The sequence below is a fragment of the Canis lupus genome, chromosome X, assembly GCF_048164855.1.
Source record: "Canis lupus baileyi chromosome X, mCanLup2.hap1, whole genome shotgun sequence".
Taxonomy (NCBI): domain Eukaryota; kingdom Metazoa; phylum Chordata; class Mammalia; order Carnivora; family Canidae; genus Canis; species Canis lupus.
This window is the reverse complement of record NC_132876.1, coordinates 68441130-68456882: the sequence shown is the minus strand read 5'-3', so window position 1 is coordinate 68456882 and position 15753 is coordinate 68441130. Positions and strand designations below refer to the sequence as shown.

Below are 15753 nucleotides of genomic sequence, written 5' to 3'. Positions count from 1 at the left end.
TGTCACCTTCACCTGCTCAAACACCAGCCAGGCACTATCTCATGCCATCATAATTCTAGTCACACTTGAGTGTCCTTAATTCATTACATGTTTGGGCATCTCCAGAGCCCAGGACAGAATTGTCACCTAATGAATGCTTAGCAAATAAAAGAATAAATGGGTGACTATTTTTCCTCTTCTTCATCTGCCTGGCTCATTCCCCTTCACGCATCAAGACGCAGTTCATACATCATCTTATCTCCTTGCTTACCTTACTTTAATTAACTGTTAAAAAATGTTAAACTGTATACACCTAAGGGGCTCTTGCACATCCTTTACTTCCTCTTTGAAGCCTTTCTTGACCTCCCTAGGCATGGTCGGTCCCTCCCATCTGAGAGCTCCAGCACATTCTATTCCCCAACCATAGCCTTGATCACTCTAGGAGTATTGTCTGCCTCTGTTGTGTCATATCCCTGCCTATAATTTTCTCAGTGGCAAGGACTGTTTTGGTCATCTCCACATCCCCAGCACTAGCCCCTAGAGGGCGCTCAATAAATATTTGTGGAATTAATGGGGAAAAAAACCTCCAAACAATGAATGAATTGTCAATGTTGTTTAGAGTGTCCTAGATAGTGGTGTGGAGCTGGAACTGGCTTGTTGTGGCTCGTGGGAGCCAATTGTTAAATATTTAGGAACTTTGTTGAGTCAATGGTTAAACACAGCCATCATTAAAAATTAAAATATATGAGACAACAGAAGACAAACTGAAATTGAGGGACTTTTTTTTATCAAATAAATGACCAACTCAATGCAATATAGGATCCTAGAACAGAAAAAAAGGCTTTAGGAAAAGACTTGTGAAATTCAAATAAATTTTGTACTTTAGTTAATAATGTACCAAGGTTAATTTCTCTGTTTTGAAAAATGTCTTGTAATTATGTAGGATGTCACCATAAGGGGAAGCTGGGTGAAGGGTATGGGGACCTCTCTGTACTGCCCTTGCAACTCTTCCGTAAGTCTCAAATCATCTCAAATTATTAAGCAAAAATGTTAAATTATATAAACCTCCAGCTAAATGAATTATATTGAAAAGAATAATAAATATTATTTGGACTCAGATAATTCATTTACTTTGATTCTTCCCAATTAGTTTACTTCCTAATTAGTTTACCATGATCTATGACCTTTGGCTGATTCATCTCCATTACATCTGAATGATATGCGTCTTTGCCCTCTCCGTGTTTGGTAATGTCACATAAGGTAGCTTAAAATAGGTCATAGTGAAAGTATTTATATCATGGAAATTTGAGAATGCTGCAAATCAGGGTTTGGATTCTTGTTTTGTTCACTGTACTCTAGACTTCAGAAAGTGATGGTGAAGATATTAATAATGTACTTTTTAAAGTATAATAATATTGTTTTTAACACACTTTTAAGTTGTGTGTAAAAGTAAGTGTGTGTTACTTTGTGAATAATACACACCAAAAATGAGGAAGTATGCTTCCAGTATGTGGAAACTATTATCTGATTCAGCAAAAAAGTTTTTCAAATCGTTGATGAATTTGTCCAGTTCCAACACTGCTTCATTGTTTTCCTTCTTACTCATTAACATAAATGAAAATATCAACTACCATTCATGTAGGAACTACACTTGGTCTTCTATTGTAACTGTAGTTTGGCAATGGATATAAGAATTCAGCAAAATCAATGAAAGCATTATGTGAAAATCAATCGGCTATATGGAATTTGCAATAAAGAGTGTTATACATTTCATTGTTATTCATAAATTCTATGCTGCATGTTCTTATATAGTAAATAAATAAATAGGCATTCTTTTTTGAGAGCTAGTTGCTAACCATTTACCAAAACACCATTAGTCCCAAATATTAATCAGTGTTTCTGCAAATGCACTGATTGGAAAGAAAAGAACATTGCCGGCACCTTCTCTGTGCAAGGCTGCTGTGCTCTCTGTTCATCATCTCAGTTGCTTTTCATCTCAACTATGTGAAGTGCAAATATTATGACACCATTTATGAAGATATTGAGGCTCAGAGAGGTCAAATGACTGGACTAAGGTCAAGTCATTGGCCTATAGGAGAGCCAGGATTAAGCCAAGTCCTACATCCATCTGAATCCAAAGCTCATTGTATTAGTTTCCTATTGCTGTTGTAACATGCTACCTCAAATTTAGTGGCTTAAAGCAACACAAATTTCTTATCTTACCGTTCTGGAGGTCACAACTCTGAAATGGGTGTCATTGGACTAAAATCAAGGTGTTGGCAGGGCTGCATTCTTCTGGAGGTTCAAGGGAGAAATCTGCTTCCTTGCCCTTCTCAGCTTCTAGACACTGCCTGCAGGGCTTGGCTTTTGTCTCCTCCCATCTTCAAAACCAGTGGTGGCCATATAATGTTTGTCCTTCTCCGATTGACTTATTTCACTCAGCGTAATACCCTCCAGTTCCATCCACATTGAAGCAAATGGTGGGTATTTGTCATTTCTAATGGCTGAGTAATATTCCATTGTATACATAGACCACAGAACATGAAGACTCCTAACTCTGGGAAACGAACTAGGGGTGGTGGAAGGGGAGGAGGGCGGGGGGTGGGGGTGAATGGGTGACAGGCACTGAGGGGGGCACTTGACGGGATGAGCACTGGGTGTTATTCTGTATGTTGGCAAATTGAACACCAAGAGAAAATAAATTTATTATTAAAAAAACAAAAACAAAAACAAAACCAGTGGTTGCTGGTCGAGTCTTTCTCACGTCCCAGTCCTCTGACCCTCCTTTGGCATCACATCTCCTTAGCTAACTCTGCTTGTCTTACCTCCCTTTTATAAAGACCCTTATACATTGTTTGTGACATTGAGCCCACGTGGAAAGTGCAGGTTACTCTCCTCATCTCAAGGTCAGCTGATAAGCAACTTCAATTCCATCTGCAAACCCTTTTTTCCAAACTTTGCCACTTAACAAAACATATTCATAGGTTCTGGGGATTTAGGATATGGACGACTTTGGGGAGCCATAGTTCTGCCTACCATACTTGTGCTTTCTCCATGACACTTACCTACCTTGTTTCTTGTTCTAGAGGTTGCATGATCCGCGCAAGACTGACATTGTTCTCCCTGACACCTGCATGCCACATATCCTGTGTGCTCCACTTTGGGGTTAAGATACCTTCTTTCCTTCAGTTAATCCCTCCAGCCTGCCAGAGAGCTCTGGGGTGGGGGGATGGCTTCTAGTCCCTGGGGCTTTTAATCCTGGACATATATTTTTCCTGTGCTTTTACTGAGGTCTCACTTTCTGGCCATCACCCAGGATCACACCTTATATATTTGTTCATCTCCCAGTTCTTTACATTACTGTATTCTAGAAAAGTCCATGGACTTACCTAAAATGTTCCTTTTCTATGCCTGCTGATGAAGCATCCGTCTATCTGTGTTTTTTTTTTTAATTTTTTTTTATTTATTTGTGATAGTCACAGAGAGAGAAAGAGAATGAGGCAGAGACACAGGTAGAGGGAGAAGCAGGCTCCATGCACCGGGAGCCCGACGTGGGATTCGATCCCGGGTCTCCAGGATCGCGCCCTGGGCCAAAGGCAGGCGCCAAACCGCTGCGCCACCCAGGGATCCCTATCTGTGTTTAATATTGCTCTCTGACAGGATTTCCAGAATCAGACTCTAAGAAGTCATCCCTTACCTTCCCTAGTTTACTCCACCCTGAGATCTCAGACAAGAAACCTCCTCCACATTGACACCAGCCAATGGCCAGGAGCTGTCCCCCCTCCCCACTCCTGAAGCCTTTATAACAGCCAGAAGCATGTTGCCTCCGAGTTAGACCACAACCTTCTTATCTCCACCCCTCCATCCTTGACAAAAACTTTGGCCCCTCCCTTCTGCCTATCAGGTTCACACCCACTTGGGGCCCTGTCTGAATCCTGCCACCTTGAGGAAAAATTTCCAGATTATACCATCCCAAGGGGCTCTTGTCCTCGTCTGAGCACCTACAGAACTTATTGTGGGTAACACTTATTTTGACACTTTATAAGCTACCATTATGGAGAGGCCTCAAACTTGTGGCTGGTGGGCTGAGTAGCACCCACGGGTATGTTTCATCTGTTTGATCTGCACATGGTTTGCTACTGGGCATGGAGCCCAAAGTGGGGCTTGAACTCACAACCCTGAGATCAGGACCTGAGCTGAGATCAAGAGTCAGATGCTTAAGTGACTGAGCCATCCAGACACCTCAGGTGGTTTGTTACTTAAAAATTATTTGCTAACATGGCAATCGGTAATATTTCCATACAATCTGGATTTCTGGCTACTTTGAAAAATAGAAAAGTCTGGTAATACTGGCTCTGCATTCCCACTGGATGGTAATTAGCTGGATTGGAGTGGTGGCTTCCCCTTTAGATGGAGTATGTGCTGTCTAGCTCACCACAGTACCCCCCCACACACACACACATACACATATTCCCATTATTGCATTTAGTCTAGCCTCCTTCACTCATCTATAGTACTTGAGTGGCTCCTAAAGGCATTCTGAAATATACCATGCCTGCACAAATGTCCAGCTATATCACAGTCTCTTGGAGGAAAGAAACTTTATTTACTTATGTTGCGTTTCTTTTTTTTATCATTTTCTTTTTCATCATGATAAATGTATTCTTTTATCCTCATCATCTATTCCCACATTCCCCCCCCAACCTCCCCTCTGGTAACCATCAGTTTATTCTCTATAGTTGAGTCTGTTTCTTGGTTCGTCTCTCTTTCTCTCTTTTTTCCCTTTACTCATTTGTTTTATTTCTTAAATTCCAAATATGAGTGAGATCATATTTGTCTCCCTCTGACTGACTTATTTCACTTGGCATAATACCCTCTAATTCCATCCATGTCATTGCAAATGGCAAGATCTCATTCTTTTTATGGCTGAGTAATATTCCATTGCATATATATACCACATCTTCTTTATCCATTCATCAATCAATGGACACTTGGGCTGCTTTCATCATTTTGCTAGTGTAAATAATGCTACAGTAAACATCAGGATGCATGTATCTCTTTGGATTAGTGTTTGTGCATTTTTTGGGTAAATACCCAGTAGTGCAATTACTAAATTGTAGGATAGTTCCAGTTTTAACATTTTAAGGAATCTCCACATTGTTTTTCACAGTGGATGCTCCAGTTGGAATACACACCAACAGTGCACGAGGGTTCCTCTTTCTCTACATCCTTGCCAACACTAATTGTTCCTGTGTTGTTGATTTTAGCCATTCTGACAGGTGTGAGGTGATATCTCATTGTAGTTTTGATTTGCATTTCCTTGATGATGAGTGATGTTAAGCATCTTTTCATGTGTCTGTTAGCCATCTGGATGTCTTCTTTGGAGAAATGTCTGTTCATGTCTTCTGTCCATTTTTAAATTGGATTATTTGATTTTGGGGGGGTATTGAGTTGTGTCAGTTCTTTATATGTTTTGGATACTAACCCTTTATCGGCTATGGGACTTGCAAATATCTCCTCCCATTCCATAGGTTGTCTTTTAGTTTTGTTGATTCTTTCCCTCTCTGTGCAGAAACTTTTTATTTTAATGTAGTCCCAATAGTTTATTTTTGCTTTTATTTCCCTTGCCTCAGGAGACATATCTAGAAAAATTTTACTATGGCCAATGCCAGAGAGATTACTGCCTGTTGCCTCTTCAAGAATTTTTATGGTTTCAGGTCTCACATTTAGGTCTTTAATCCATTTTGAGATTATTTTTTGTGTATGATGAAAAAAGGTGGTCTAGTTTTATTCTTTTGCATATATCCTGTGACTTTACTGAATTTTCATATCAGTTCTAGTAGTTTTTTGGTGGAATCTTTAGGGTTTTCTATATAGAGTATTATGTCATTTGCAAATATGAGAGTTTTACTTCTTTCTTATCAATTTGGATGTCTTTCATTTCTTTGTGTTGTCTGATTACTGTGGCTAATACTTCCAGTACTTTGTTGAAAAAAGTGGTGAGAGTGGAAATCCCTGTCTTGTTCTTGACCTTGGGGGAAAAGCTCTCAGTTTTTCACCATTGAATATGATGTTGGCTGTGGGTTTTTCATATAAGGCCTTTATCATGTTGAGGCATGCTCCCTCTAAACTTACTTTGTTGGGGCACCTGGGTAGCTCAGCAGTTGAGTGTCTGCCTTTGGCTCAGGTCGTGATCCCAGGGGTCCTGGGATTGAGTCTCACAATGGGTCCCACAACGGGCTCCTGCGAGGGGTCTGCTTCTCCCTCTGCCTATGTCTCTGCCTCTCTCTGTGTCTCTCATGAATAAATTAATAAAAATCTTAAAAAACATAAAATAAATATACTTTGTTGAAGGTTTTTATCATGAATCACCATTGTGCTTTGTCAGATGCTTTCTCTGCATCTATTAAAATGATTGTATGGTTCCCATCTTTTCTCTTATTGATGCAATGTATCATGTTGATTATTTTGTGAATATTGAACCACTCTTGAAACCCAGAATAAATCCCACTTAATCATGGTGAATGATTTTTTTAACGTATTGTTTGATTCGGTTTGTTGATATTTTGTTGAGGAGTTTTGCATCCATGTTCATGAGAGATATTGGCTTGTATTTGTCTTTTTATTGCGATGTCTTTATCTGGTTTTGGTATCAGGATGGTACTGGCCACATAGGAATGATCTTGGAAGTTTTCCTTCCTCTTGTATTTTTTGGAATATTTTGAGAAGAATAGATATTCACTCTTCTATAAATGTTTGGTAGAATTCACCTGTGAAACCATCTATCTGGTCCTGGACTTTGGTTTGTTGGAAGTTTTTGGATTACTGATTCAATTTCATTGCTGGAAATTGATCTGTTCAAAATTTCTGTTTCTTCCTGCTTTAGTTTTGGTAGGTTATAGGTTGCTAGGAATTTATTAATTTCTCCTAAGATGTCCAGTTTGTTGGCATATAGGCTTTTTCATAATATTCTGTTACAATTGTTTCTATTTCGTGGTGTTGGTTGTTATTTTTCCTCTTTCTTTTTTTTAAAGATGTTATTTATTTATTTTTTAAGATTTATTTATTTATTTATTCATAGAGACAGAGAGAGAGAGAGAGAGAGAGAGGCAGAGACACAGGCAGAGGGAGAAGCAGGCTCCATGCAGAGAGCCTGACATGGGACTCGATCCTAGGTCTCCAGGATCACACCCTGGGCTGCAGGCAGCGCTAAACCGCTGCCCCACCGGGGCTGCCCAAAGATGTTATTTATTTATTCATGAAAGACACAGAAAGAGAGAGAGGCAGAGACATAGGCAGAGGGAGGAGAAGCAGGCTCCATGCAGAGAACCTGATGTGGGACTCGATCCTGGGACTCCAGGACCACGCCCTGAGTGAAAGGCAGACACTGAACCCCTGAGCCACCAAGGCATCCCAGTTTTTCCTCTTTCATCAGTGATTTTGTTTATTTGGGTCTTCTCTCTTTCTCTCTCTCTCTCTCTCTCTCTCTCTCTCTCTCTCTCCCTCGCCTTGCTTGTTGTGCCCAAGATTGCGAATCCGAGAAACCACCAAGGAGCCGACACCGATGCAAGCGCCCGAGGGTTTATCTGCAAGCTGGAGCTTGGGTCCAAGTATATCCGACACAGCGGAGCAGGGACTTGGACCCCGAAGTGGGTTACAGCTGGGTTTTTTATGGTCTGGTCTAGGGGATTTTCAAAGGGGTGGATGAATTTCTCAAGTTCTGTTTACATTCTGATATGGGGCTTTCAAGGGCATTGAGCTCTGTTCTCATTCTAATATGGGACTTTCTACCACGGGAGTGGGCTCTGTTATCTTTCTGATATGGGATTCCCTGCCGAGGACATTCTGCAGTTTTTCCTGTAAAGTTCAGCTCTTATTCACAGGGTCCTAGGATGGCTGTACTTGTGCTAATGCTAAACTTGAGGTAGAATGGCCTTAATTTTTCTCGGCCTCCACATTGCTCACTTAGAAATTTTGTTGATCTTTTTAGAGAACTGGCTCCTGGTTTCACTGATCTGGTTTTGTTTGTTTGTTTAGTTACTATATCATTTATTTCTATTCTAATCTTGAATATGAATTTTTGAATTTATTTTGTTTTTCTCATGCTGCTCCGTACATAGTAGATGCTTGGTAAATATTGAGAGAATAAAGAATTTCCTGAAAGAGTGGTCACCCTATAGATGTTCTAGAATTAGTAAAAATTTGCTTTTACTCTAAGGTAAAGCTTTGTAAATGTAACATTTGTTGAAGAAGTACCATGTACCTGACTGTTAGATGCCTCACAACAACAGAGAAGAAAATTAAGGTTCAGAGAACCTTATTCAGTAAGGCTGAATTCAGTAATTCAGTAGGGCTAGGGATGTAGATCTGATAGTTTCAGGGGTAAGGGCCAATATTATTGTCCGATGAGGAGGGTTTCCTAAACATCAATGTTGGAAGCAGAGAGGAGCTGCCCTGCGGCCCTTTGGTAACGTTTGTCCACAAACTCTAAGAGTTATTTTGTTTGGAGAGAGATCAAGCATTTGTTAAATGCCCTTCCCATCCTGAGCATTTATTAAATAACTCTACGCTTAATCTTGGACTATCAGGAATTTGGAGCATCTGGGGAAACCCACTGAAAAGGTGAAGGAAGTACAGATAGACTGAGCCTAATAGTTTATGGGATTTGGAACCCATTTGGTGAGTCACATTCAATTGAGAGAAGTGTCTACTGATTCACTTGCCCCTATGTACTCAGAGGTTGTGCTATTCCCTCATGCCATCACTGGTGGTACTCATGTGTGGTGCAGGATGGGAAAGCATAGAGAAATAATGTGTGTTTAATGGCAGTGCAACAAACTGAAAGGACTGTGAGAATACCAAAAAGTCCCACTGGGACAGAAATCTGGTGTCGTGTGTTGCTGAACAGCTGCAGGAAAATTTGTCTGGACCTTTGGGTGCAGAGGTTGGTTTGTCAGACCTTGGTTCTGAGTAACTTTGAGAGCAAAGGGATCACATAGAAGACAGATACGATGCATCCAGAAGCTTGACTCTGGAGCCTTTGTCTGCCTTCTCTGCCACCCTGTCCCCTCCAGTCACTACCAGTTCCAACCAAGACTAGGAGAGGAGGGAAGCAGGAAGGCCTCAGCACCACCAGGTTCCTTCATGGGCCTTGTTTGGGTCTGCCAAAATGCTCAGGTTCAGGGGCATCTGGGTGGCTCAGTTAAATGTCTGCCTTTAGCTCAGGTCATGATCTCAAGGATCCTAGGATCGAGCCCCACATCGTGTCAGGCTCCCTGCTCAGCAGAGAGCCTGCTCCTGCCTCTACCCCTCCCCTCTGCTCAGGGTCTCTCTCTCTCTATCTTAAATAAAAAATAAAATTTTTAAAAAATGCTCAGGTTCAGCTGGGTGGGCTGGAACTCTGGGAAAGAAGAAGCTCTTGGACCAGTCCTAAAGGAGGCAAGACAGGGCAGGGGAAGGTAGGGGAGGCAGGGAAGAGAATCAGCTAAAGACACATATAGGGAGCTTTTATCCTGCAGACTCTATAGGAAGCATGGAATCTATAACCTTGGGATCCCCTAGAGCTGGGTTCAAGTGTGGCCTTAGGCAAGTCACTTAATCTCTCCAAGCCCAAGTTTACTTCTCTCAATGTGTGAGGAGTCAGGAGGCAATGTTTGTATGGGGCCTGGCCCATATTTCAAGAGATGGGAGCTGTGAGCTCTATAATGATGCAACCAAGCAATGAACTATCAAATTGGTTATTATTTGTTGTGAGTTTACCATGGGACAGATGCTGTGCTAAGCCATTTAAATCCATTATCTCCTTAATCCTTAAAGGAAAGATAAAGAAATTGAATTACAAGAGCAGAAGAGTGACTCATCAGAGGTCATCCAGCTGGTAAATGGCAGAACCAATGTGTGCTCCATAGAGAGCAGTTCCAGAGCTGACACTTCTCACCAGACCACCTGCCAAGCATTAACTCCACTTCATACATGGGGGAAACTCTAGGTTTAGAAAGCACTAGTGTCAGGGACAGAGCTCAGGGCTTTATATTTCTGGCTCTGCTGTGTAACATGCTGTGCAACCTTGGGCTAGTTACTCAACCCCTCTGAGCTTCAGTTTCCGGATTTGAAAAATGTCCGAGTCCAAAGCTTCTGGCAGCCTGAACAGCGAGAAAAAGTATCCTGTGGGAGAAGGTGGAGAGGAGGGAGCCCAGAATTTCCCGGAGACAACGGATGAACAGACATGGGTATAACAAGAAGCAGAGGCTGATCTAGAACAGAAACTTGCCAGAGTGAATGCGCCCAGCTCGTACTACCCATTTAGGGCTGGCCTGAGAGAATCCAGATGACCAAGTGGGCAGGAGTATGTATGACCACTCTGTTGGCACCCCCATACAGTGAGCTGCTGTTGCCACCTAGGGGACAGGCGGTGACCAGGAGCCCAGGCTGCTGCTGTGGCTGAGCAGTACTGCACATTCCCCATCTCCTGCTGGTTTCCGGAGTGAAAAGGGGCAGTGAAGGCTTGCTCTAGGAGTGGGGAAGAGAGTGAGGAAAAGAAGCTGAGAGCTGCCTCTGGTTGGGGAGTTATAAATAAATCCATCTGGAAGTGTTTGGGGATGTGGGAGCCTGAGGCCGGCCCCTGCAATTCAGGCCATGTGGCACATATTTCCAATTGCACCAGAACCTCCCCCCCCCCACACCCGCCCCGGAGTTCCAAGAGACTGTCTGATTGGGCCTGTCTGCTCTGGCCCTGAGCTGGGCAGGAACCCTTCAGGCCCCAACCCTGCTTCCAGCTCCCGCCCAAGCCCTCCTCTCCTCCCAGCCCAGCTCCAGCAGGATATCTTGAAAGTGTTTTAGGAAGGTTCACGTGCTACTCAAGTGTTGCCTAAAGGAATGAGTGAATTTTCAATTCAGCATTTAACTGGTAATTCATTCCCCTTACTAGGAAGGAGCCCTGTGGTGGGTTATGGAAGATGAGGCATTCTTAACTTTTGGCCTCCCATCTCGAGATCCTCTGTACCCTACTCAGTGGAGGCCAGCCAAGGTGCAAAGGCACTGCCAAGGTCTTGTTAGTCTTTCTGTCCCCAGCATCAACAGTAGCCCTTGGTAGGTGTTGGTTGTATGAAGGGGTGAGTCAATTTATTAATTTAACAAACACTGCACACCCTCATGCACCGTGCACTCTGCTACATGCTGGGAACAGAGAAAGAACAAAACAGACACAGTCCCCGCTTTTGTTGAGTTCGGTCACAGTGTTTCTCAGTGAGATTACTCTTAGCACTTGGAATAAGACCAGTCTTTGCAGTGTGGGGCACTCCTGGGTCGTTGCAGAATATTTCACATCCCAATTCCTGGCCCTAAATGCCACCGGTACCCTGGAGTCACTGTGACTACCTTAAATGTCCCTACACATTTCCAAATACTTCCAGGGGTTGGAAGGACCCACCTCTGGTTAAAGGCCACTGCTCAGGAACTGGATCCTGAGCAAGTGAGGGAAGGTCATCCCCAAGGTATGAACATGCTGAGTCCTCTAAGGCCACATATAAATTGGTGGCTTAGAACTGGGAAGCCATGTTTGCCCTACAAAGATATAGAATGCTTCTTCAGTTGGTGAGTTAGGCCCCTGAAGCCCGGAACTTAGCTGAGGTGCATGGTTCTCCCAAGCTGGGTTACAGCTGAAGTGCAGGCACCATGCTGGCAGTTTTAAACATGCTAATGAGTTGGGTTCCTTGGAAACGTCCAGAGAGCAGCCAGAATCTGGTCCCAGGGCCAGATGACAGGTCAGATCTCAAGATACTGGATTGGGGATAAATCCACATTGAGGTGGAAGTTGGAGTAGAGCCTCAGGATCCATTAAAATGGTCAAAGGAGAAGGTACTGGGGAAAGGTAAAGATCGAATCCAGGATAAAGGCCAGAGCCAGGGAAGTAGGGCCTAGTGGTATCTCTTCTCGGCCCCTCATTTCCATTGCATGGCCACTACCCCAGTTCAGGGTCCCAGACTGTGCCGGGACCAGGACCATTGCAGAAGCCTCCTACCTGGCCTCCATTCTTCTGGTCTCTGCCTTCCAGAATTGTCTTCTTAAAACACAGTGTTCATCATGTGCCTTCCCAACAGTCACCAGGCCCAATGTCTCTGGCCTTGCATCCTAACCCCCTGCAGAGTGGCATCCCATCAACCTGGCACCCTCTTGGCAAGCCAGCTCCAGATGCTCCTTCCCGGGCTCATTGTTGCTCATCTGCTAGATCTTACTGTCGGCCACACAAAGCCCCAAACACACACTGCCCTTCTCATCTCCATGCCACCTTTACCCTGGGATGCTTTTTGACCTCCTCCATTTGGAAGAAAACACCCAGGCTTCAAGAGCAGTCCAGGTCTCCCCTCTTGGTGAAGCTTGCCCTGTCCTCAGAGGCAAGCAGATGCTTTCCCACCTCTGCATTTTCTCCATACCTCTTCATATACTGTGGGGCTGTCTGTCTCTGCCACTAGATTAGGAGTTCTCTGAGGGCAGCAGTCATGTCTTGTTTGGCTTTGTAACCTTACCCAGCTCACTGTGAATGATTGGGAAAGCAGACCTGGGGATGACTGGTATGACAGGCCAAGGAGGAAGTGGAATGGTTTCCTCCAGGCCTAACCATGGCTCTACCTTAAGCCACTTTTACGGGCTCTCTCCTCATAAACACTGTCTTTGGATGAGGGTTAATGAAAGAGCTAGGGCAGCAAAGGAAAAAGATGAAGAGCCAAGGCCAAGGCCAGGCAGACAGAGCAGCATGGAGTAGGCAGGAGAGACTGAGAGGATGAAAGAAGAGACAGGGAAGCAAAGGTCTGCATTAACAACTTGCATCTATAACGGATTCACATAACCTGGAATGGCATAAGAAATATTTGGGATTCCGCAAATGAAAGCAGCTGCTTTAGGCAGGTCAGCCGAATGTACAGTTAATTAAGAGGCATTAGTGCCTTCGGTGCCAAGCTGTGCATGGAACCATGTCCTGCTGGGATAAAATGCCAGCTGCCCAGGATGCCCATTTAGTAAAGATCAGAAAACAGCATCGGCATGAAAGAACCTGAGAATTCCTCAGAGAGCTCTTCTGAAGGGACCAGGGGGCCACTGGAACCATGTAGTTGCCCCGCACCACGGACCTAGAATTTGCCAAAGAAAAGTGGGCATGAGAAGAAAACCAGTATGTTGCAAGCAGCTAGTATCCCACAGGCCATGCCAGACACATTTTACACACTCATTTTTATCCCTAAAACAGCTCTGAGGTGGGTGTCATTCCCCTATTTTACAGATTAGAAAATTGAAGTCCTAGGAGAGGTAAAAATTTTACCCAAGGGAAGGAACACAGCTTGAAAGTCTTAGATCCAGGATTCCAATGCAGGTTGTCCCTTCCCCAGTTGGCAGCTGTTTGCTCCCCAGTCTTGCTGACTTTGGCCGTGGGGCTGATCTCTTTGGATTGATTTCTTTGAACATAAACAAAATACCATCAGTTTTTCCTGGCTCTGGAATGAGCTTTCAGAATCATGTGCTGTTCTCTAGTTTCCAGCTGGGTGCCTTTGCTGGGGGTTCACTAATATGAAGCAACAGGCCTTATCCTGGGAATCAACACTATGCACCCAAAGATACCAGGGTGCTTTTGTTCCTAGGAGGTGCTTCAGGCCGGGGGGCTTTTGGCCCAATGGGCCAAGTTTTCTGTTTTCTTCCTCCTCTCCCCACAATGATCTGCCTATAGTTGATGATTGACTGCTTTCCCCGGACACATGTAAAATTCCTTATCACAATTGTGGTACCTTTGAGATGTTGGCCACACTGTGTTCTGACTGCCCCTGGAGCCTATCCCTGTCTGCTCAGTTCATGATGAATGTGATCTGTCTGCTGACAGTCTGTGAGTGATGGTGAGCAGAGGACAGGTGGTGTGGACAGTGTTTCCCAGAATTCTGATGTGACATAGCTAGGTCAGCTCGCAGAGGGGCAGATGGAGGTAGAGTGGTTGGAGCAGATCAGGGGCAAAATGGCACCCAGTATGACCCCTACAGAGTTGTGGGGTAGGTTGGTTAGAAAATCCATGGCAATAGTTTTCTGGAGTCAGGGACAGTCTGGAGACCTCTGGGCTTGGCCTTCGGCCTAGAGTTTTGTGTCCCACCTACGAGGTAGGGAATCATTATGCTGTGTGCAGGGTCTATGTCTGAAATCTCATCGATGAATAACAGAATTTTTGGTGACGCACAATGATAAGCAGGGTAACAAGTCTCTGTTCTTGAGTTTGGGCTTTTGCTCTGGTCATGTTACTGAAAAGGATCCCTCTGCACCACCTTCAAAATTTATTTGAAATCCAAGCACTTCTCACCACCTCCACTGCTACCATTGCTACCATCCTAATATAAGCCATCCTCCCGTCTTGCCTGTCACCAGTCTCCTAAAGTGATACTATTAAAGCATAGTTTGAATATGTCAATCTTTTACTCAGCATCCTCCAACTGCTCCCCATCTCACTCATAGTAAAAGCTAAAGTCTTTATGGTAGCCTGGAAGAGCCTCACAATCTGCCCCCCACCCTATGTCCTTGCCATTATCTTCAACAAATTTCTCTGTCACCTCCTCCATTCCAGCCATACTTGTCTCCTGATCATTCTTTAAGCCTTCCAGGCACGTTTGTGCTTTGTACTTGTTTTTCCTTCTGCCTAGAATGTTTTTTCCCAGAGTGTCCATCAGGATCCTGGGAGAGAGTGGTTTTGGGTACTAGGAAAAGGGTGCTGTATGGAGAAGGCCACCTGAAAGGAGCTGTCTTTGGTAGAGGGATGTGGCCAACCCATGATGAACCTGCACAGAGGGAGCTGATGAAAAATCTCAACTTCTTTTTCTTTCTGATCTCCTTGCAGGTGCCTCCCATTGGTTAAACCTAACCCGAAACCAGAGGGCAAGGGAACCTGTTGATGCAGTCCATACAGGTCAGCCTACCAGGGCACAAAGCTGGGTGGAGAAGGGTGGAGAAAATCTGGTGGAGGAAATGGAAGGTATCCAGAACCACTGGATACTTTTGCAGATGGCTCTCTTACTTCCTTGAAATCTCCACCAAAACATTACCTTCTCAATGAGGCCTTCTCTGGCCACCATGTCTAAAATTTCAACCCTCAACACCCAACACCTTATATCCTTCCATGCTATGTTCTTTTTTTTCATGACACTTAATACCACCTAACATCTAATTTATTTTTCTTGCTTACCATCTGCTCCCTCACTAGAATAAGAGCCCCTTGAGGGCAGGGACTTTGTTTTATTCACTGCTAAGTATCAGTGTCTAGAATACCACCTGGCACATAGAAAGTGCTCCATAAATATATGGTGAATCCTGCTGTGAGTCTGCTCTCAGCCAGGCACAGCTGGGTGTAGGTATCCAATTGTTGCTCATGCCTGCTGCTCTCAGTTTCTTCCAAAGAGGCTCAACTGCTGCCATGTTTTTAGGTCACAGGGTAGGGTGGTGTTTGCTACCCCCAGGGCTGACACTTGCATGACAGTTTGTTGACCTGAACCTTATGGAAACCACTGTTGGATTGATTAGCATAGGCTGGGTTTTGTGTGTTTTTTAAATTGTCAACAGCAGTGGGTAGATTCATGGTTGTGGGCACATTGGCCCTTCCGGTTGGTATCTCCATACTTCAAAGGTAGTAGGGGTGAGCCTGTTTCCAAGCCAGGTAAGCTCAGGAGCCACTTCCTTGAGGCTCAAGGGCCAGGAGTCGTGAGCTGGGCAGTCTGGCCACACTGGTAGTGAAGGCAGGACGGGTCGTTTCAGCAC

At 44.1% G+C, this 15753-nt stretch overlaps 1 protein-coding gene across 1 annotated transcript in view; it reads left to right on the top strand.

Annotated features, from left to right (window-relative positions):
- The window catches only part of NHSL2 (NHS like 2), a 254111-nt gene that overhangs the window by 89799 nt on the left and 148559 nt on the right, over positions 1 to 15753 (top strand). Inside the window, exon 2 of the mRNA XM_072815873.1 lies at positions 14840 to 14908. Coding sequence (XP_072671974.1) covers positions 14840 to 14908 — 69 coding nt within the window. The remainder of the gene's footprint in view (positions 1 to 14839; positions 14909 to 15753) is intronic.